At 42.8% G+C, this 21,908-nt stretch overlaps 1 protein-coding gene across 1 annotated transcript in view; it reads right to left on the bottom strand.

The window, feature by feature from the left end:
• Positions 1-21,908, bottom strand: part of LOC145346381 (cyclic nucleotide-gated channel beta-3-like) — a 122,248-nt gene that overhangs the window by 38,697 nt on the left and 61,643 nt on the right. The window contains exons 10-13 of the mRNA XM_080193541.1: positions 18,190-18,312; positions 11,699-11,840; positions 6,199-6,358; positions 6,013-6,110 (exon numbers count right to left, since the gene is read on the bottom strand). Of these exons, the coding sequence (XP_080049667.1) occupies positions 6,013-6,110; positions 6,199-6,358; positions 11,699-11,840; positions 18,190-18,312 (523 nt within the window). The remainder of the gene's footprint in view (positions 1-6,012; positions 6,111-6,198; positions 6,359-11,698; positions 11,841-18,189; positions 18,313-21,908) is intronic.

Consider the following 21,908-nt stretch of genomic DNA (forward strand, 5'->3'; position numbering starts at 1 on the left):
TACTTCCATATACTGCTATCACAGTGACTGCAGTAGACCTAGAGGCAGGCTGATCATTCCCTGCACCACAGCTGTGACATACTTCTGTATTATGTGATCCATGCACGGTCTTACCAAATACTGTAGCTGTGCAAAGGCAGACTCAGTCGCCAGCTCTGGAGGCTGCATTTGGGATTCTGACTTGGAGATGGGTTGTCCAAGAGCAGTGACAGTAGCCCGAGAAGTGTCCTCCCTTTCATATTACCCTTTCTCCATCTTCCCTTACTCAGGTTTTTGTGGAGAGGATGGATGACAACGTTTGTGCAGGGTGACTGTGAGGGATGGGTATGATATAGCACTGAGGGTTAGTGTGGCCATTGGCTGTTCAGGCAGTGATGTGAAGAGGTGCCTCGAGAGGGAGGGATGAGTGAAGCTGCAAGTCTGAGCAGTGTTTTGCAGGGGCATAGTGAATAAGTCAGAATTTTGAGGGCTGGCACACATTTTGTCTCCCTCATGAGGCCTTTGAACCTCTTGCAGCACTGTATCCAGGTGTGAAAGACGACACTCTTCCTGCTCACTGCATCTGCCACACCTGATTGGTCTGAGAGGCTCACCTCTTCCTTCTGCGGCAGAGAACTATGGGGCCCAAAGCCTGCAGTTGGAGTGCAGGAAAAAGTTAAAATTGGGGGACAACGTTAATATTTGCTTGCTGGAATGCAGCCATTCTGATCCTTGTTAGGATCCCTTTAAATAGAAATCTTTCCATTCATTCTGTGATTGGTTAGAAAACCCAGAAGTCAGATGCTTTTGTTTTCATTTGTGGGACATTGGCGTCGTTGGCTGGCCAGCACTTATTGCACATCCCTAGTCGTCTTTGAACTGAGTGGTTTGTTTGGCCACTTCAGAGGGCAGTTGAGAGTCAACCACATTGCTGTGACTCTGGAGACACATGCAGGCCCGGCCAAGTAATGATGACAGATTTCCTTCCCTCAAAAATATTAATGAACCAATTAGGTTTTTCCAACAATCAACAATAGTTTCTTGGTCATCAGTAGATTCTTAATTCCAGATATTTTTTATTGAATTCCAATTCCAACTTCTGTTGTGGTGGGATTCGAACTGGGTCCCCAGAACATTAGCTGAGTTTCTGGATTAATGGTCCAGTGATGATACCATTGGACCATCACTGCCCATGTTGCTGTTTTGTATTGTAAATCAATGCATCACTGTATGATTAGTCACGTGATGTGCTGTGACATGACCAGAGGCATTTAAGGGTTTTTAGAACATCTTTCTTTCATGTTCAGACTTCAATCTGGCAACAGCTCTTAAATACCTCAGCGTTGAGTTGTTTCAAAACCCACTTAATCTTTTATCTCATTACTACTACTGGACAAAACATCTAATATATAACAGATGCTAATGTTGTTATTGAGTTGAAAACTGTGTTTGTTACATGAAAATTCTGTCCCTTGTTTCATTGTTTTCTGGACTATGGCACACTTTCCCTATTGCAACAGTGAGTTGGTTACCTGTTCTACCGAATCTGGATTTTATCTAGGTCATGCGGATGTACTATTATGATTTTGCCTAAGAACAAACGATGTTTGTTGAAAATCACTAACACAGGGTGCAGTGTGGAACAGGTTATTTATAATGATTAATATCAGATTCTCTTTGGAAAAGTACAGAATATTTCCACACTGAAAAGAAAGCAAAAAGATATACTTCCCCTGTTACCTATAATTGCTGTTCAGAGTTAACTGCCTGCTACAAATGCTTGCACACAGCTGGAAGCTGATGCATGTTTCACTAAGGACTGACATAAGTTTGATCATTTCACCACAGGAAGTAAGCTCATTTCTGTAGAGCACACCATTAACAATAATAAGTATGAGCTACTCAGAAAAATTTATTGTTGCTGCTTGGAAGAGATAATTGTCAATGTTGAAAATAGTATATTTTTGGTGCCCGTGTCATCACTGTGCAATTTTAGAAGTGGAGTAGAACTTCTGTCCATAGAAACTGGGATGTATTTGTCCAAATTAGTTCTATATAGTAACGTTGCAGCAGAAATCTTTAATCCAAACAGTTTTGATAGGACGTATACTAACCAACTTTGCCTTCTAACTCCTTTTGTTGCGAGATCTGTCGGTAATGATGCAAAGGAAAGGGCATGGAATGAGGCCAGAGCTCTAGTGCTCTGGAGTCTGATTTCCATATTTAAGGATGAACCAGCTGGCAACTTGGGAAAGGTACCCTTGCTGTCTGCAATATAAAATATACCCTTGCTGTCGGGTGCATAGAGATGGGAGAATTTCCAGCTCTGTGAATCTGACCTTTAAAAAGTAGTCACCCACAGTTCTGACTTTCATTCTGGGGGTTTACAGGCTTGACTAGAAGTCAGGGTATTTACAGACTGCCAGGTGTGGAGACAAGCTGGGTGGAAAGTCTGCCATGGTGCTCTGGTACTTTGCTGGATTAAGGTTTAAAGATAAGAAATGAGAAACAACCCTCTAGGCCTTACATCCCCTTCAATTCCCCCATGCCCCATTCATTATAATCAGAGTCATCTCATATCCCCACCTGCTTCCCAAGGTCCCATATAGCCTCAATGCCAACCCATACCCCCATATCCACCCCTCACGACCTCTCATCCCCCTCTGTATAGGAAAATAGGAACATAAATTTAAAAAAAATTGAAAACATTTAATCCTCACATCCCTTTCATTCCCTTTATGTTCCTATTGATTGCTGTCTTGAACGTGCCAAATGCCTAAATCTCCGCAGCCCTCTGGAGTAGAGAATTCCAAAGATTTACCACTGTCTGTGTGAAAAAAACCTCTTCCTTAACATTATCTTATATGGACTAACCCTTATCCTGAGATTGTTCTCCCTGATTTTGACTTAGTGGCCATGAGAAATTTTTATGTACATCGACCCTCTCACCTCCTATAAGAAATTGTTGGTTTCAATCACCTCTTACTCTTCGAAACTCCAGTTTCCACAATCTCTCCTCAAAAAAACAATCCTGCCATCCCAGGAATTAGTCTGAGGAAGCCCCATTACACTTGCTCTATGGCAAGTGTAATAGATAAGGAGATAAGGAGAACAAATCTGTACACAATACTCCAGGTGCAGTCTCACCAAGACTCTATGTCAGGGTATCCCAAACATTTCCAGCTGTGGAACCCATCTGACTTCCCAAGATTATTGAAGGAATCGCTGGGATTATTACTACATTGAAGAGCAAAACCACAAAAAAAGATACAAACATCCAAAAACTTATTTTGTGGAAGTCTTTTCTATTTCTTATATGGGTATGTTTACTATAATTAAAACATTCTTTTATTAAAATATTCTTTGGTCTTACCTTTTTGCCATTTCTAATAGGAGGAATATTGCTCCTCCTTTGGTTCAAATGGGAAGGGTGCTGCTGGAATACTGGATGCTCACACCCATGACCACCTCTCATTCACACACACACCCACCACACACACACACACATACACACACACACACACACCCGCCTCTCTCACACACACACACACATACATTCACCCACCTCTCTCTCTCTCTCACACACACACACACACTCACCTCTCACACACACCCACACACCTACCTCTCTCTCACACACACACCTGTCACACACACATACACACACTCATACCTCTCTCACACACACACACACACATGCACACACCCATACCCCTCTCTCATACACACACACATACACATCCCTCTCACACACACCTCTCATTCACACATACCTTCATCCCTCACATACACAAACACATTCTTGCTCACACAAATCATGCTCACACATTCATCTTTCTCTTACACTCATCTCTCACATGCTCATCTCTTTTTGTGGCCTTCATATCCCCATTCTTGGCTCACAGCCCGCCATACCCTCTGATCCTTTCCAGAGGCTTGAAACCTCCATCTTTGCGTGTCCTACTCTCCCGCCCCCCTTCCCAGGCACTGCTTTCTGACCCTCATAAGTCCTGCTCTTCCCCCTCACAAGTCTGCTCTCTGCTCCTTGCTTCATGTAAGTAGGCTGTGCTGTGCTCAGGGGCAGGACCAAGGATTTCGGGGCTGGCCTGATATTTCCACCACAAGTTTGCTGATGACACCTCCGTAGTGAGTCGACTCTCAAATTCAGGAATTTGAGTACAGGAATGAGATAGAGAATCTGGTGAACTGGTGCGATGACAATAATCTCTCCCTCAATGTCAACAAAATGAAGGAGATAGTCATTGACTTCAGGAAGCATAGAGGAGGACATATCCCTATCTACATCAATGGGACGAAGTAAAAATGGTGCAGAGCTTCAAGTTGCTAGGTGTCCAGATCACCAAAAACCTGTCCTGTTCCCTCCATGCGGACACTATAGCTAAGAAAGCCCACCAATGCCTCTACTTTCTCAGAAGACTAAGGAAATTTGGCATGTCAGCTACAACTCTTACCAACTTCTATTAATGCACCATAGAAAGCATTATTTCTGGTTGTATCACGACTTGGGATGGCTTCTGCGCTGTTCAAGACTGCAAGAAACTAGAAAAGGTCGTGAATGAAACCCAGTACATCATGTAAACCAGCCTCCCATACATTGACTCTGTCTACACTTCCCACTGCCTTGGAAAAGCCGCCAGCATATTCAAGGACCCCATGCACCCCAAACATCATCTCTTCCACCTTCTTCCTTTGGGAAAAAGATACAAAAGTCTGAGATCATGTACCAACTGACTGAAAAATAGCTTCTACCCTTCTGCCACTGGACTTTTTAATGGACCTACCTCGTGTTAAGTTGATATTTCGCTACACCGTAGATGTGAGTATAAAACTACATTCTGTATTCTTTCCTTTCCTTCTGTATGTATTGTATGCTTTGTCTGTATAGATAACAGCAAACAATACTTTTTACTGTATACTAAAACATGTGACAATAATAAAGCCAATCAAATAAAATCAAATCAATGGAAAGGCTCACTGTCATGGTGAAAATCTGGGCTAGGATTTCAGTAGGTCAGGCGGAATATTTGCACAATTAATCCATCCACTATATTGCGAATACTCCGTACATAAAGCTTTTTAACATTCTTTGCCTCATTCCCATTATTTTTTGCTGTGGCCCTGTTTGATTCTAGCCCTTGATTTCTTTGCCAATCATTTTTCTTATTCCTCTTTATATCTTTTGTTCTTATTTTTATTTCCCCCCTCCTCTGACTCCTTGCATAGGTTCCCAGACCCCTGCCATTTTAACTTAAGTCCCCCACAACCACTCTATATCCCATGAATCTAAAATACTCCCCCCTCACTACTTTTTCAGCCATATATTCATCTGGTATTTCCTGCTATTTGTACTCTGACTAGCATGTGGCACTGGTAGTAATCCTGAGATCAATACCTTTGGGGTCTTACTTTTCAATTTGCTTCCTAACTCCCCATATTCTGCTTTTAGGATCTCAGTCATTTTTTTTCAACCTATGTCATTTGTACCAATATGTACCTTGACCATTGACTGTTTACGCTCCCCTCCTAAAGTGTCCTGCAGCTGCTCTGAGACACCCTTGACACAGCACCAGGGAGGCAACGTACCATATTTGCAGCCAAAGGAATGCCTATCTAATCGCTTTACAACTGAATCCCCTATAACTATTGCATTCCCATACTTTCTCCTCCTCTTCCGTGCAGTAGAGCCAACCATGGTGCAATAAATCAGTCTGTTATTGCTTTCCCCTGAGAGGTCATTCCCTCTAACAATTTCCAAAGTGGTATATTCTCTTGTTTTGCAGGGGAATGGCCAATAATTCCTGTTATAAACAGATGCTGTTTTTTGGTAGACTCATTCACATGTTTGCAACAAACATCTGTATACTCTAATATTTTAAAATGAGTTAACAGATATGTTAAAATAGCACAGTAAAGAAATTGACTCCAACATGTGAAACAGTGTCCTACAAGTAACATACAGAGGAATTTCAAAGCTCACGTATATTTGCTGATTAAAGATCCCAATACACATACCTTAAACAGGTCAAGTTTGCTGACTATTGCATAGTTTTGATCGATAGCAATGGACAGCTGCATTTTCACTGGCATATTTTCCAACAGCTCAGATGAGTCTGAAAGGAATACAGTTTATTGTTAATATGGAAGAGGCCACTAGAGAGAATTCTGAATGAGGAAGTAAGTGTGGGCTCAGTTACTCACCCAGCAGGCCTTGTGATTCCCATATGTATTCATACCATTTGCGTACACGAATTTGCACATTTCTTGAAACTGAATATGCATTCATGTACATCATTGTGTTGTCAATTGAAGTTTGGTAATAGTTCTGTCCGGCATTGGCTCTCCCAATGATATCACGCATCTGAAAATGAGGAAAAAGAGCACACCCATCAAATATTTCCATCAAGTGCTGCAGTAAGTTTGCTTCATCCTCTATTGTCAAGCATTTTCAACCCTACCCTTTGCCCTAAGACCTTGGAAACTACGTATTAAAGAGTAAATAATTTATGGACTCTGGATGCATGAAGCCTTGGATTATCTGCAGGTTGAGGAAATGCCTGGTGTTTGGACCAACTGTTTCTGCATGTTTTCAGCTCACACGCAATATAGTGATTTTGACTTTGAGTAATGATGTAAAATGACTGCTATCACTTCAGCTGCACGTTATGTGTCTCTCCTGATTTTCATTTCCGTTGCCCAAAGTCAAAGTAACCCCCAAAGACTTTCAAATAGCATCATTGTGACGGTTTTGAATTACTTCAGTTTTTGATTGTTTGAAGTGGAAAATGTTGAAGGCAATTGATGTAGTCGGTGCCCCTAAAGTTTTAGGAGATATGAGGCGAGCCTACCTCTTCAATTATCTTGGTTGTACAGTGATGTGATAGCTGTCACATTTTGAATTTATTATTGGCTGTGATAAAAAGTGACCGACGGGGAGGAAAACTATTAAAGTCTGTCTTGCTATCTCTATGACAGCGACGTGGAAAATAATCTGCCGGACAATATCTTAAGTAAATGCCAAGCCGTCTGTTGCTAATTTATAAAACCACAAAACCTGGCCATCATTCATTCCTGAAATTGGGGTTAACTTGATAAATCCAGATGATATTCTTATGCAATCAAGAAAGGAGAATTTGCTTTACATTTAAGGGAATAATCAAATACATATTTTATAACAGAAAATGCAGTCTTGGCTGTTTCTGTCCAATGCTTTGTATCAAGGAAGAAAGTTTATTTTGGGAAAATGCTGTTGAACGCTGTGAATTCTGGCAGTCCAGCAAAACTGTTCTTCTGAGTTTGTAATAGCTTTGAAATAATAAAATGGACTCGGGACAGGATAAAGGATTATGTTGTGAAATAAAGAGCTGCATTCTAACCTGGAAGAGTATGGGTCTGGGTGCAAGTCAGGGGATCAAAACCAGGGAAAATGCCATTTTGTTCTAACTCACCAACTTCTCTATTTAACTTTGCAGCAGGGAAGCGGACTGCTAATTACCATATACCAAATATCATCCTTAATCACTTCATTAGAGCGATATGAATACATGTTTTTGACTGGTGGGTCAATTGCACGTAATCAATTCCCTGGGTTTCCTGGGCTACTTGAAGTTTGTACAGTGGCAGCAGAGTGAATATACAACAGCAATTAACAGAATGGAATCAATCTCAGGGAAATGTACTGTTGAGTGCTCAGCATTCATTGTTGCTTTCTTACTGTCTTATTGGTGAAGAATTCACAGTACCTTTTGAGATGTTACTTTCTATATTTGGAGGTTTGCCCGATCACATTAAGATGGCTGCTTTTGCTACCTCAGATTGGACTGCAGATAAGAACCTAGTGTCATCACCAGCAATGGGATCGGAAACAGCTTGATGTTCACAGCTCTTTTGTTTCTCAGAAGAGTGGGAACAGTGGACAGGGGAGCAGAATGGGAGTGACCAGCAGAGAGGTGCAACTTCCAGGAGGCAATACCTATTTTTCAGTCGGTTGGTACATGATCTCAGACTTTTGTATCTTTTTCCCAAAGGAAGAAGGTGGAAGAGATGATGTTTGGGGTGCATGGGGTCCTTGAATATGCTGGCGGCTTTTCCAAGGCAGTGGGAAGTGTAGACAATGTATGGGAGGCTGGTTTACATGATGTACTGGGTTTCATTCACGACCTTTTCTAGTTTCTTGCAGTCTTGAACAGCGCAGAAGCCATCCCAAGTCGTGGTACAACCAGAAATAATGCTTTCTATGGTGCATTAGTAGAAGTTGGTAAGAGTTGTAGCTGACATGCCAAATTTCCTTAGTCTTTTGAGAAAGTAGAGGCATTGGTGGGCTTTCTTAGCTATAGTGTCTGCGTGGAGGGAACAGGACAGGTTTTTGGTGATCTGGACACCTAGAAACTTGAAGCTCTGCACCACTTTTACTTCATCCCATTGATGTAGATAGGGATATGTCCTCCTCTACGCTTCCTGACGTCAATGACTATAAGTAAAGGCTCCATTTGCTTGCCATATTTGAAGCAGAGCTACAAGAAATTCAATGACATTGCAAGAGTGTTCAAGGCCAATGAATTCATTTTCAAATACCATCCTTAATCCTACGATACTTACACACTGCTCAGTTCATCATAACCCACTCATCACTCACACATCAACAATTTCTTATCAGTCATAACGACTACTTCACATTCATAGCTTTATCTCAGTCTTACATAACTAATATGCTCACAAACCCTGTACCCACATCTCACAGTTTGCATACACTGCCAATTGTTTAATCATGGCACCCAATCACATTGCACCATACTCACTACACTTTCTTCTCTCTTGCAGGACAAGATGGTACATGTCCACAGATGATTCACCTAACTAGTGGGGGACAGACATGGGTGCATGTCCTTACCCCTTGGAGTAGACAGTACTTGCCATCATTGGTGTGGTGGTGCCATCATGACAGAGGCTATAATCTGCATTGGGGTTGAAAGCATGGAAAATGATGGCATGTTCACACATAATCCTTCTTCTCACATCCCAGTTTCCCATCATCTTTTCTGATTTACAACCTGCGAATTAAGGATGCAACTCTTGCATTCTCTTCCTAACCTTGTCCCTTTCAAATATAGAACTCTAACAATGGTTGATTGGCCATGCTAAATTGCTCCTTAGTGTCAGGAGGATTAGCAGGGTAAAGACATGGGGTTAAGGGGATAGGGCTTAGGTGGGATTGTGGTCAGTGCAGACTTGATGGGCCAAATGGCCTCCTTCTGCATTGTAGGGATTCTATTATCTATTCTATCAACTGCAATCTGGACAGGCAGTATCACAGGAATAAGAAATGATAGAGAAGATTAATGATGAAGGGAATGTTAATGATAAGGAAATGATAAATTTGAAACTCTGAAACATGGACTAATAATCCAGAGGTGTGGCACGAGCTGTTATGGCCGCTCACGCCTGCCAGAACATTACTGTCCTGCTGAAGTAAACAGCAATTCAAATGGTCCGTTGGATCCTCTGGCAGGAGACATGCCATGGCAGGGCTGTAAAATCCTGGCTATAAGTTCAAATCCCACCCAAGCAGCTGGAGAATTTAAATTTAACAAATAAATTTGGGACAAACAGAAAGCTTGTATTAGTAATAATGAGCATTGTATCGAGGGGATTATCATAAAACCTGATTTGGTTCACAAAAGTCCTTTTGGGAAGGAAATTTTCCATCCTGGCCTGATTTGACTGACTTGTAACTCCAGACCCACTGCAATATGTTTGACTCTTAACTGCCTCTGAAACAGCCCAGCTGCCATTCTGTTAAAGATAATTAGGAATGGGCAATAAGTGCCAGTGTTGTTAATGCACACCTCATCCTGTGAATAAATTAAAAATAAACACCATTAGTGACTCTGAAAACTACAGCTACCAGCTCGGATGCTAACACTACTCATAACCTAGAGATGTGACCTGCACGTGGTCAGGCAAATAGTGCGGGGAGAAAGTGCAGTACAAATACCAGCTCCCTGAAGGGTGATGTTACGCATGGATTCCACATCAGATAACTCAGTTGTCGACCTCAGTAGGGTGGTATACGTAAAAAGGCTGATGGGCATGAATGCAGAAATGCTTAGCAACCCTGCCAGAAGACCTGCAGACACTTTCAAGGAATACAGAGGAGTCTGGTTCCAACTTGCACAGGAGCAAGTATTGAAGCTGGGAGTCCATCTTTTCCAGTGTGGAATGTGGCCAACTCCATGAGAACACTTATGGACCCAACCATAAGAAATACCAAGGATTCAAGGATAGATTTTTTCGGGGCACTGGAGTTAACTGTATAAGAGGGGCAGAGAAGCCATTTCAAACAATGCACTGGAAATGTTTAGACAGTTGAGAATGGAATCAGATAGCTGGATGATAGCAGAGATGTGCTGGATGAGGACAGTGTGGTCAATTGTGTCGAAGGTTGAAGAAATTTTGAGGAAGAGGTAGAAGAATACTTCATGCTTGTCACAATCCCTTAGGATGTCATTTGTGACTTTATTATATACTATTTATTCACTTATAGGACATGGGTGTGCTGGCTGGCCAACATTTATTGCTCATCTCTAGTTGCCCTTGGAGGGCAGTTGAGAGTCAATTACATTGCTGTGACTCTGGAATCACACGTAGGCCACACCAAGCAAGCTTGGCAGATTTCCTTCCCTAAAGGACGTTAGTGAACCAAATATGTTTTTACAATAATTGACAATGGTTTCACAGTCATCAGTGGATTCTTAATAAAAGATATCTTTTCTTGAATTCAAGTTGCACCATTTGCTGTGGTGGGATTTGAACCCATGTCCTCAAAACATTAACTGAGTTTCTGGATTAATAGTTTAGAGATAAGACCACCAGGTCATTGCCTAGGGGCATCGCCTCCCCATCTTAAGAGCTGTTTCAGTATTTTGCTATATTCACCCCTGCCACTTTTTTCCTTCTCTATGCCTCCAGAATATATTGTAACCGGGAATGTTTCTTGCCATCCCTACCCATGTTTAAGTCAGGTTGTATAGACACAATATCATAACCTACTCCTCTGTAATGACTCTCTGAAAGAGCATCTAACACAGGTCTGCCCACCCTTTCCCCATAACCCCATGCATTTACCATGGCTATTTCACTTAACCTACACATATTTGGAAACTGGATAACCACGAGGAAACCCACATGGACATGGGGAAATCATGTAAACTCCACATAGACATTCACTCAATGTTGGACTCAAAGTCAGATCTCCACCGCTATGAAATAGCAGTACCATAACTGTGCCGTCCTCATCCTTACTTGTTGAGTAAATTGAATTGTCCTCATCTTCCCTTTTTGTCAATTATCTTAAATATTATTTAAGTCGGCTATTATTTACACAGCAATTTAACATTGCCAGCTTCGTTGTGCAATTTTGCTAAGTAATACAATGTTTATTAATTCATGCATTAATAACCATTAAAGGACAAACAGTTTATTGCAGCACAATTCCACCTTTTGTCAAACTTGGAAAACAGAATTTTCTAATGTAGTGTACTCAATGTTTGAAAACATTATTATTTGCTAGTATTCGATTCAGTGATACTGGGTTCAAATCTCTCACTCAGCCTTTTCTTCTATCGCTTGATCTACAATTTATAAAAGGCACAATGAATGCACTGTGGTAAATAGTGATTCATTTTGAGGTATGTCCATTTACCTGACCAAGTAAGCTGGAGAAAACAAAGACACCTAGGAAATAATTGCACCCCTGAAAGATTATTTCAAAGAGAGTGACTGGTTCGGAAATACCACCAATAGTAATTAAAGAGCGGATTGCCCAATAGTAACATCTCAGGTACCTGGAGAACACAAACATTTTTCAGTTGTTGAAACCATGTTTAAATTCAGGGGAACATTCAGGATGGAAGTGGTTGGTTAAAGCATCAGTATTTAGAAGAACAAGGAAGATTTGAAACAAAAGATAAAAGTTGCATTCATATAGTACCTTTCTCATTCTCTGCAAGTTTCAAAGTGCATTGCAACCAATTAATTACTTATCCTGGAATATGATACATAACTAACTGTGCAGGAGCACCATCACTAAAGGACTATAACAATCCAAGGGAAAGGCCACCTTCTCAGGGCAACTAAAGATGGGCACTAAACATAGAATCCCTACAGTGTAGAAATAGGCCATTTGGCCCATTGAGACAACAATCCCTGTAGCCCCACATATTTACCCTGCTAATCCTTCTGACACTAAGAGGCAATTTAGCATGACCAATCCACCTAACCCATACATTCAGACTGTGGGAGGGAACTGGAGCATCTGGAGGAAACACATGCAGACACAAGGAGAATATGTAAACTCTACACAGAAAGTCACCTGAGGCCGGAACTGAACCCAGGTCCCTAGCGCTGTGAGGCAGCAGTGCTAACCAGTTTGCCACCCATGTAGCCTTACTCACTTCCAGAGTACAAATAAACAAAATATACAAAAAATACAGATTAACTAGTCATTCATTTTGTTGACTGGGCATATGTCCTTGTTTACACAACAAGCACTGCACTCAAACAGTAATTATTCTCTGTGGCAGAATTTGACCGGCACGCCCGCCCTGGAATCGGGGCAGGTGAGGCTCGCAGAATGGCATTGTCCATTGGCATTGGGCGGGATCTTATGAGACTCGCAGGGGCGAGGCGAAAAAATTCCAGTATGTAAGTCTATTGAGCTATTTGAACACATGGACGCTGTATAAATGCAACTTGTGTATTACTACTGCTTTATTATTATACTTTGTTTTTTTTATATAACGTTAAGTTCTGAAACCTGTATTGTCTCTACTGGGGGAAATGTGTTTGTGCAGAGCAACCTCCAGTCCTGTTATGCAGATTTACCTTAGCTCCCCAGGCAGCCTTACTTGACATAATTGAGCATTGCTGCACAGGTCTTGCAGGTAGCTGCCCACTGTGCTACCTGTCCCTGGGGAAGTTATGCAAGTCTGCATTACACCATCGGAACAGGTGCTACACAGATACATTTCATTCCCTGTGTATTTTCTGTGCGCCTTATTTTGATATGAAGACTTTGTCAACTTCATCACCAGTACCAAGTTTCCAACTGAGTTGGCCCAAAATAAATTGGAAACCCTGGAAGCATAGAAAGAATTGAAAATGAAAAAAAAGGATAAAAAAGGTCCAAAATGTCTCTTTCTCATTATATCACAAGCATTTTCAAGAAAAAAAAGTGCTATTATAATAAAAATAACAAAATTGTTCAGTGTACCTGGCCAAGAATGGCTGAAAGAATAAGAATTCCAAAAAAATAGTTGCACATCTGAAATATTTGCTCGAATTCATTGGTGGGGTATGGAAGTTCAGCAATCATCAGAAGGGATTTCTCTGCATAAAGGAAACAGCTGAGGTAGCTGTAAAGAAAACACCAACAGGGCAAGAAGAAGAAAAAAAGAAATAATTGAAAAAAATAGAAACATAGAAAATTTTCAACTTCCAGTATAAATCTAAACATGTGTCAAACGGTTAAAATAATAAAAAAAATTGCCATCAAAGCTACATGTTAAAATCTAAAAAATATAAATAAACTCAAGGTTCAATGAAAACACTTCAGATACTCTGCAGGTTCGAAGAAAATAACATGTCACAACATTCAGCAGTGAAGCAATCAGCACTTAAGGGAAAAGGTTTGCAAATTAAAAAGGGGAGACAGATTTGGGTTTTGAAAAATAAATAATAAACAATTCATACATAGTCCAGATAGTAATTGTTTTATTAAATTATTGACCTGAAGTTCTGTATTCTATCCAGGGATATCTGAGTGTGGTTGTATGGTAAAGAACATAAGAACATAAGAAATAGGGGCAGGAGGAAGCCATCTAGCCCCTCAAGCCTGCCCTGCCATTCAATAAGATCATGGCTGATCTGTTGTGGCTCAGTTCCACATTCCCGCCCTCTCCCCATAACCCTTAATCCGCTTGCCTATCAAAAACCTATCAACCCGCGTCTTAAAAATATTGAGCGAGGCAGCCTCCACCACTTCAACGGGCAGAGAATTCCAGAGATTCGCCACCCTTTGAGTGAAGAAGTTCCTCCTCAACTCCGTTCTAAACCGCCCCCCCCTTTATCCTGAGGCTGTGCCCTCTAGTCCTACTGTCCTTTCTGAGCGGGAAGAGCCTCTCCACCTCTATCCTATCCATCCCATTCAACATCTTATACGTCTCAATGAGATCTCCCCTCATTCTTCTAAACTCTAACGAGTACAAGCCTAGTTTATTCAGCCTCTCCTCATAGCTCAACCCCCTCAACTCCAGAATCAGCCTAGTAAACCTCCTCTGCACTCCCTCCAAGGCCAAAATATCCTTGCGTAAGTGCGGTGACCAAAACTGCACACAGTACTCCAGCTGAGGCCTCACCAGTGCCCTATACAGCTGCAGCAAGACCTCCCTACTTTTATATTCAATCCCCCTCGCTATGAAGGCCAGCATCCCATTCGCCTTCCTGACCACCTGCTGCACCTGCAGTCTGGGTTTTTGCGACTCATGCACAAGGACCCCGAGGTCCTTCTGCACCGTCGCATGCTGCAGTTTTTTGCCACGTAAGTAATAGTCCTTCCTACCATTATTCCTACCAAAGTGGACAACCTCACATTTGCCAACATTAAATTCCATTTGCCAGTCCCTGGCCCATTCGCCCAGCCTATCCAGATCCTTCTGCAGACTCTCCACACCCAGGAATTAATGGAATTTCTAAACTGTAATAGGAAAGCTGAGATATGGTTCTACTGTCAATAGTTGGACCCTACGATTGGATAACTGCTTTAATAATCCAGAAAATAGTTGTTTAAAATAGTCCATACCTTTTTTTAAGGTTGACATAATTTTGGCATTAAAGAAATCAACTGGAGGACTTAGGGTGGGAATAGTAGGGGATTTTAACTTTCCCAACATTGACTGGGACAGCCATAGTATTAGAGGGCTGGATGAAAGGAATGTGTTCAGTGTATTCAGGAGGAATTTCTCATTCAGTATGTGGATGGCCTGAGTACAGAGAGGGCAAAACTTGACCTCCTCTTGGGAAATTAAGAAGAGCAAGAGACAGAAGTGTTGGTGAGGGATCATTTTGGGACGAGTGGCCATAATTCTACTAGTTTTAACATAGCTTTGGAGAATGATAGGTTGGGCCCAAAAATTCAAATTCTAAATTGGGGCAAGGCCAATTTTAATGGTAACAGGCAGGAACTTTCAAAAATTAATTAGGGGAGTCTGTGGGAAGGCAAAGAGACATGTGGTAAGCGGGAGGCTTTCAAAAGTGTGTTAACTAGAGTTCAGGATAAGCACATTCCTCTTAGAGTGAAGGGCAAGGCTGGTAGAAGTAGGGAACATTGGATGACTCGGGATATTGAGGCCCTAGTCAAGAAGAAAGAGGCACATGACATGCATAGGCAGCTGGGATCAAGTGAGTCCCTCGAAGAATATAGAGGATATAGAGTTAGGAGAGAAATCAGGAGGAAAAAAAGGGGACACAAGATTGTTTTGGTAGATAAGGCAAAGGAGAATCCAAAGAGCTTCTATAAATACATAAAGGGAAAATGAGTAACTAGGGAGAGACTTGGGCCTCTTAAGAATCAACAAGAGCTGGGTGAGATCCTAAATGAATACTTCTCATCAGAATTTACTGTTGAGAAAAGCATGGATATTAGGGAACTTGGGGAAATAAATAGTGATGCCTTGAGGAGTGTACCTATTACAGAGAAGGAGGTGCTGCAAGTCTTAAAGCGCATCAAGGTAGATAAATCCCCTGGACCTGATGAAGTGTATCCCAGGACATTGTGGGAGGCTAGGGAGGAAATTGCAGGTCCCTTAGCAGAGATATTTGAATCATCGATAGTCACAGGTGAGGTGCCTGAAGATTGGAGGGTGGCAAATGTTGTGCCTTTGTTTAAAAAGGGCTGCAGGGAAAAGCCTGAACTATAGGCTGGTGGGATTCACCCCTGTGGTAGGTATGTTGTTGGAAGGTATTTTGAGAGGCAGGATCTACAGGCATTGAGAGACATAAGGACTGAATAGGGACAGTGAATAGGGCTTTGTGAGTGAAAAATCATGTCTCACAAATTTGATTGAGTTTTTTGAAGAGGTAAACAAGAAGGTAGATGAGACCAGTGCAGTTGATATTGTCTACATGGACTTTAGCAAGACCTTTGACAAGGTACTGCATGGTAGGTTGTTGCATAAAGTTAAATCTCACAGGATCCAGGGTGAGGCAGTTAAATGAATACAAAATTGGCTTGATGACAGAAGCCAGAGGGTGGTTGTAGAGGGTTGTTTTTCAAACTGGAGGCATGTGAGCAGCGGTGTGCCTTAGGGATCGGTGCCAGATCCACTGTTATTTGTCATTTATATTAATGATTTGGATGAGAGTATAGGAGGCATGTTTAGTAAATTTGCAGATGACACTAAGATTGGTGGCATAATGGATAGTGAAGAAGGTTATCTTGGATTGCAATGGGATCTTGATCAACTGGGCCAGTGGGCTGACAAATGGTAGATGGAGTTTAATTTAGATAAACGCAGGGTGATGCATTTTGGTAGACTGAACCAGGGCAGGACTTACTCAGTTAATGATAGGGTGTTGGGGAGAATAACAGAACAAAGAGATCTAAGGGTACAGGTTCATAGCTCCTTGAAAGTGGAGTCACAGGTGGACAGAGTGGTGAAGAAAGTATTCAGCATGTTTGGTTTCATTGGTCAGAACATTGAATACAGGAGTTGGGGCATCATGTTGAAGTTGTACAAGACATTGGTAAGGCCACATTTGGAATACTGTGTACAGTTCTGGTCACCCTATTATAGAAAGAGTGCAGAAAAGATTTACTAGGATGCTACCAGGATTCAATGGTTTGAGTTATAAGGAGAGGATAGGCTGGGACTTTTTTCTCTGGGCATAGGAGGTTGAGAGGTGATCTTATAAAGGTCTATAAAATAATGAGGGGCATAGATCAGCTGGATAGTCACTATCTTTTCCCAAAGGTAGGGGAGTCTAAAACTAGAGGGCATCGGTTTAAGGTGAGAGAGGAGAGATACAAAAGTGTCCAGAGGGGCAATTTTTTCACACAGAGGGTGGTGAGTGTCTGGAACAAGCTCCCAGAGGTAATAGTAGAGGTGGGTTCAATTTTGTCTTTTAAAAAATGTTTAGACAGTTACATGGTTAAGATGGGTACAGAGGGATATGAGCCAAATGCGGGCAACTGGAACTAGCTTAGGGGTTTAAACAAAAAGGGTGGAGTGGGCAAGTCAGGCCGAAGGGCCTGTTTCCATGCTGTAAACCTCTATGACTCTATGATTTAACCATGAAAATCTTTGGTGGTTAAAAACAATATCAGCAAAGTGACAAATGATGGTTTTTGAGTAAGATCAGTAAAGTTTTACAAAATATCCAAAAGAACTCCATCAGTTTCACTTGACTTAGAATCATAGGATTCCTACAGTGCAGGAGGGGGACATTTGGCCCATTGAGCCTGCAGCAATATCAATCCCACCCCTGACTCTATCCCTGTAACCCCAAGTACTTACCCTGCTAACCGTGCACCCACCTCCCCCCCCACCCTCCAACACTAAAAGAGAATTTTGCATGGCCAATCCATCTAACCTGCACATCTTTTGGAGTGTGGGAAACCAGAACATCCGGAGGAAATCCACGCAGTTTGCACAAGAATGGGCAAAACTCCACATAGACTGTCACCTGAGGCTGGAATTAAACCCAGATCCCTGGCATTGTGAGGCAGTGGTGCTAACCACTTTGCCACTGTACTGCCCTTGAACAGTGAATCTCAACAACTTTTTGTCAAGGGCCCTTCCCACTACATCTTAAGCCTCTCTCTTTCTTGCTGTCTCTATCCTTGGACTATAATTGCAGGGTCAATGAGCAGTGGGTAAGCAAGCAGGAACAACAGGAGCAGCACATTTGCTGAGGACCGCAAGCAATGGAAAGGGAGGCAGCAAATACAGAATGTCAGTAGATTTGAATTTTAAAACACACTTATATTCCCAAAAGTTGAAATCATTGTCTGTTAATATGAAAATATAACATTGGAAAAGCGAACAGCTATTGTTCATTCTGCTAATGCGGTGCCAATTGCCCTCATTTCTTATTTCTACAGCAGCAATCTCAAATGGTATCAGAGTAAACTTTTACCTATTTCCTTTGCCATTGTAGACCCACTTAGTGCTGCTAATGCCTTCATATTCTGAAGCCCAGTAATATATACATGCATTTATATGCAGGAGGAAAAGCAGGTATCCTGTTGTTCGTGCAATCCTGAAAACAGAATGAAATGCATGTGCTAGTTAGTGTCAATGGTGAACCACTTGCTGCAGTATGGCTTTCAGGGTCGCGATCTAACTTAACGGCTCATCTCATTATCAATGTTTTGCCAGATTGTGGTATATTCACAGAGACGGTGGGGGGTGGGGGGAGTTCTCTGGTCATTCATGCAACGGCTTTCTCGGTCCCGCCACCAGCCCACCCCCTCCCATGGGTTTCACGGTGGTGGGGGGTGACATCAGTTGGAAATTTCATTGCCAGTGATGGGACCAGAGAGTCCTGCCGCCAGTGAACATCTCTCCCTGCCGCTGAGAACCATGTGGCTGGGAGGCTGGAGAAATCCCCCACCGGCCACCTTCGTGTTAATGCACTGCACGTCTGGAATAAGGTCTGATGAAAGATATTGAACATTGAGAGTAAATTTACACACCCAGATTGGGTGCGTTTGGTTCAGCCGTGAAGTGAAAATGTTCAAAATTTTGAACCTGAACTCCAACTAACTCAATTTCATTTTCCTCCAGTTTTAGCAGAGGGATGGGCAGCTTACTCTGAGGAGGAAGGTGTCTCATTTAAATATACAAATCATGTTGCTTGATTTTGGGCCCTGTTTTCACAGCCTGGATTCTCCTGTCTGGCTGCAGTGAATGGGAGGTCTGGCTGAACACCAAATCCTTCATCCTCGCTTGCAATGGGGTGGGGAGTGAGCAGTGGGCATGAACAGCTGGAGAATTCCAGCCAAAGGGCACGGTTCACCCCTTCACACTCTCAATTCTCCCACTGGCTTGAATCGCACCGCCGTTGGGAGTGTCTGTTACGTGGGAGTCACCCACCTAATGGATGCAAATGTATGCATCCCAAGGAACCCAGGGGCCAGCCTGGCTGTCAGAGATCAGGATGCTGTTTTTAAAGGATGCCCCACTCTCCAAATTCGTGGGCAGGTTTCCCCATTAAATCCAAAATGGTGAACCAGTCCTCCCCCCCCACCTGCCATTCCCCCAGCTAACAATGTGAGCACCACCAAGCCCTCAGAAAAGAGGAGCATCCTTCCCCCACCAGGCAAATAATGGGTCACCTCCCCCATCCCCAGCAACATCACATAGGTGTGAAGGTGATCCAACCTAATTCCCCCACCCTCTTTAGATCCCCATCAGCACCTCCCCCAGCCTTCCTCCACCCTCAGACCCCCACTCAGCCCTTCTCCCCCAGACCTCATATCCTATCCAGCTCCCCTTCCCACTCAAGCTCCCCCTCAGCCCTGTCTGCACTCTGACCCTAATTTAGCCCTTCCCTCTTGTCAGATCCACAATCAGCCCCCTCCCCTTTAGTGCCCTCCCCCCTCAGACTCCCGCCACCCAAACACTCTCTCCCCCCTCAGATCCCTCTTATTGTCCCTCTCCCCTCAGATGCCCACTTAGGCCCATCTTCAAGTCATGCACATTGGCAGTGCCAAAAGTGCATTGCCCCCTGGCAAACCAGTTGTGGCTCCCTGGCCTGGTACACTGGGCCCAAGGAAGGGTCAAAGAGGTAAGTCCAGTGGCCATTTGCACCTGTGCTGCTCCCAGGTCGCAGAGGAAGGGCCCCTCAAGGGCGCTGAGTGTTGGATGACCTCATGCTCTGGGCAAAGTTGACCCTGCTACTCTCTTCTGGTACGGGGATCTCATGGCTGGGCTGCCTCTTCTAGCCCTGGCAGACCTTAAGATCGCCCCGGCATGGTGATTTCAAATAGCCCTGTTTCAGCTTTGGCACTGGCCGATCTGGTTCCCAGACCTTTGGCAACCTGGCAACTGAAGAGACAGTTGGACTATCTTTCCAGCAATGATGTGGACCAGCTGGAGTGCTTTATCTCTCCTTTCCAACCTACACTGTTAACCATACCAGTAATTGGTACGCCTTTCACAATAAACTGCTTCACCCTTCTCTCTGATCCCTTCCCACTGCTCTTCATCACTCTTAACCTTCTACCTGGCATACTCCACCCCATTCCATTCCCTGGATCTCCTCCCCTCCCCGGCCAGCGCCGATTTTCTAACAAGGCTGTGTGGTCTCCAGATCACAGCACCTTCCTCCACTTAATGACCCCACAATCTCTCCCTCCCCACATCCTCCACACTCCACAACTGCTGCCTGGTGTCACAGTTGCCGAGTTTGGCTGGCTGCGATGGATTCCAAAAATGATAATCATGTCCAACCATTAAATTCAGTTGGATTAGAGAAAGTCCTGCACTTCTAGTTATAAAAAGCATAGTAAAGAAGTCACATCTTTCAGTTTCAGTGTGTCAAATGATGACACCATGAAGTTGTCTTCCTCTCCTTTCATGTTAATGACTTACATATTGTCAACATTTCCTGTTTCCCTTTTTAATTTTTAAGTGCATTATAAAACCTCAATTTAAACCTTTATAATCTTAAAATGGGTAAATTTTATGAGCTCTTGGATACTGGAAATTGTCATCCTGTTTTGGTGAGCTTTGTCACTCAGTATTTTTGCTGAATTAAGCTGCTCACTGTTGAAAAGAACACTTGGAACCTATCACTCAATACTGGCAGTGGATGATATTGTCCCTCAGCGCTGGGGGATGTCTCTAAGAATGGTCAGTAAAGACCTCTGGACTTGCAAATGTTATCGGGGAGGGACTTTAGGATGGTTCTGATCTGTCACCAAGTGTTTTTGTGAAGGAAGAAATGACAGGAATGTTCTCTTGCCCCCATTACCACAACCCCCTCCCTGATTTTTGTTGACAGAATTGGAATGGGCAGAAGTTGGAAATTGAATAGGATGGACTCCCTGTCTACATCCCTTTTCACTTCCACTAAATACCTGCCAGAATTGTTGGGCGATGTACAATACATGGGTGCAGGCATAGTATAATGATATTCAAGTGACAGAAACGCGTCAATTTATGTGTGTTGTGACACTTGCACCGAAGTATTGTTAAGGCAAGGGCACCTGTTTATCTCAGAGTCCAGCATTGCTAAAGCTGGGAGAGGAAGAGCAAATTTAAATTTAAAAATATGGAAAGCCTGTGCAATCGACTGCAGGATGACTTGCAAACATTTTATTTTTGTTTGGCTATCTTCAACTGGCTGCACAGAGGTCACCAATCATACAATGCTGCTGACAGGTCTCCTCAACCAATCTCTGATAGTGAACCCATCAAATTATTTAAATAGTCTGAAGCTGGAACATTGGACAAGGTTCAGAGGCTGTGACAAGGTTCAGAGGCTGTATCTTTGTGGTTGGTGGGGTTTCCAGCATGTGCTCCATGACACAGAGATAGAAAATCTGGGCTGATTTGTATGCAGCTGCAATCCAAATCTGAGCTGCGAGCGATTCCCACTGCTTTGTGTTCAATACCCTCTATTTTATGCGTCACAGATCTGGCACGGAAATGTAAATGTCGCTTGCAGAAATTAGTTTGCACCTTCTCAGGCAAAGGCAGTGCAATGTCAACAAAAGAATAAAACTAACATTAACTTATTGCTACGATCCCTTGACCTCAATATCAGCGTTTGATTCTGGGCAAAGTACAGTCTTTTAGAATAGTCACCGAAGTATGCAGCACACACATTACGATACTGCACCTGGTGGG

This window comes from Carcharhinus amblyrhynchos, chromosome 8, assembly GCF_965287045.1.
Source record: "Carcharhinus amblyrhynchos chromosome 8, sCarAmb.v2.hapA, whole genome shotgun sequence".
Taxonomy (NCBI): domain Eukaryota; kingdom Metazoa; phylum Chordata; class Chondrichthyes; order Carcharhiniformes; family Carcharhinidae; genus Carcharhinus; species Carcharhinus amblyrhynchos.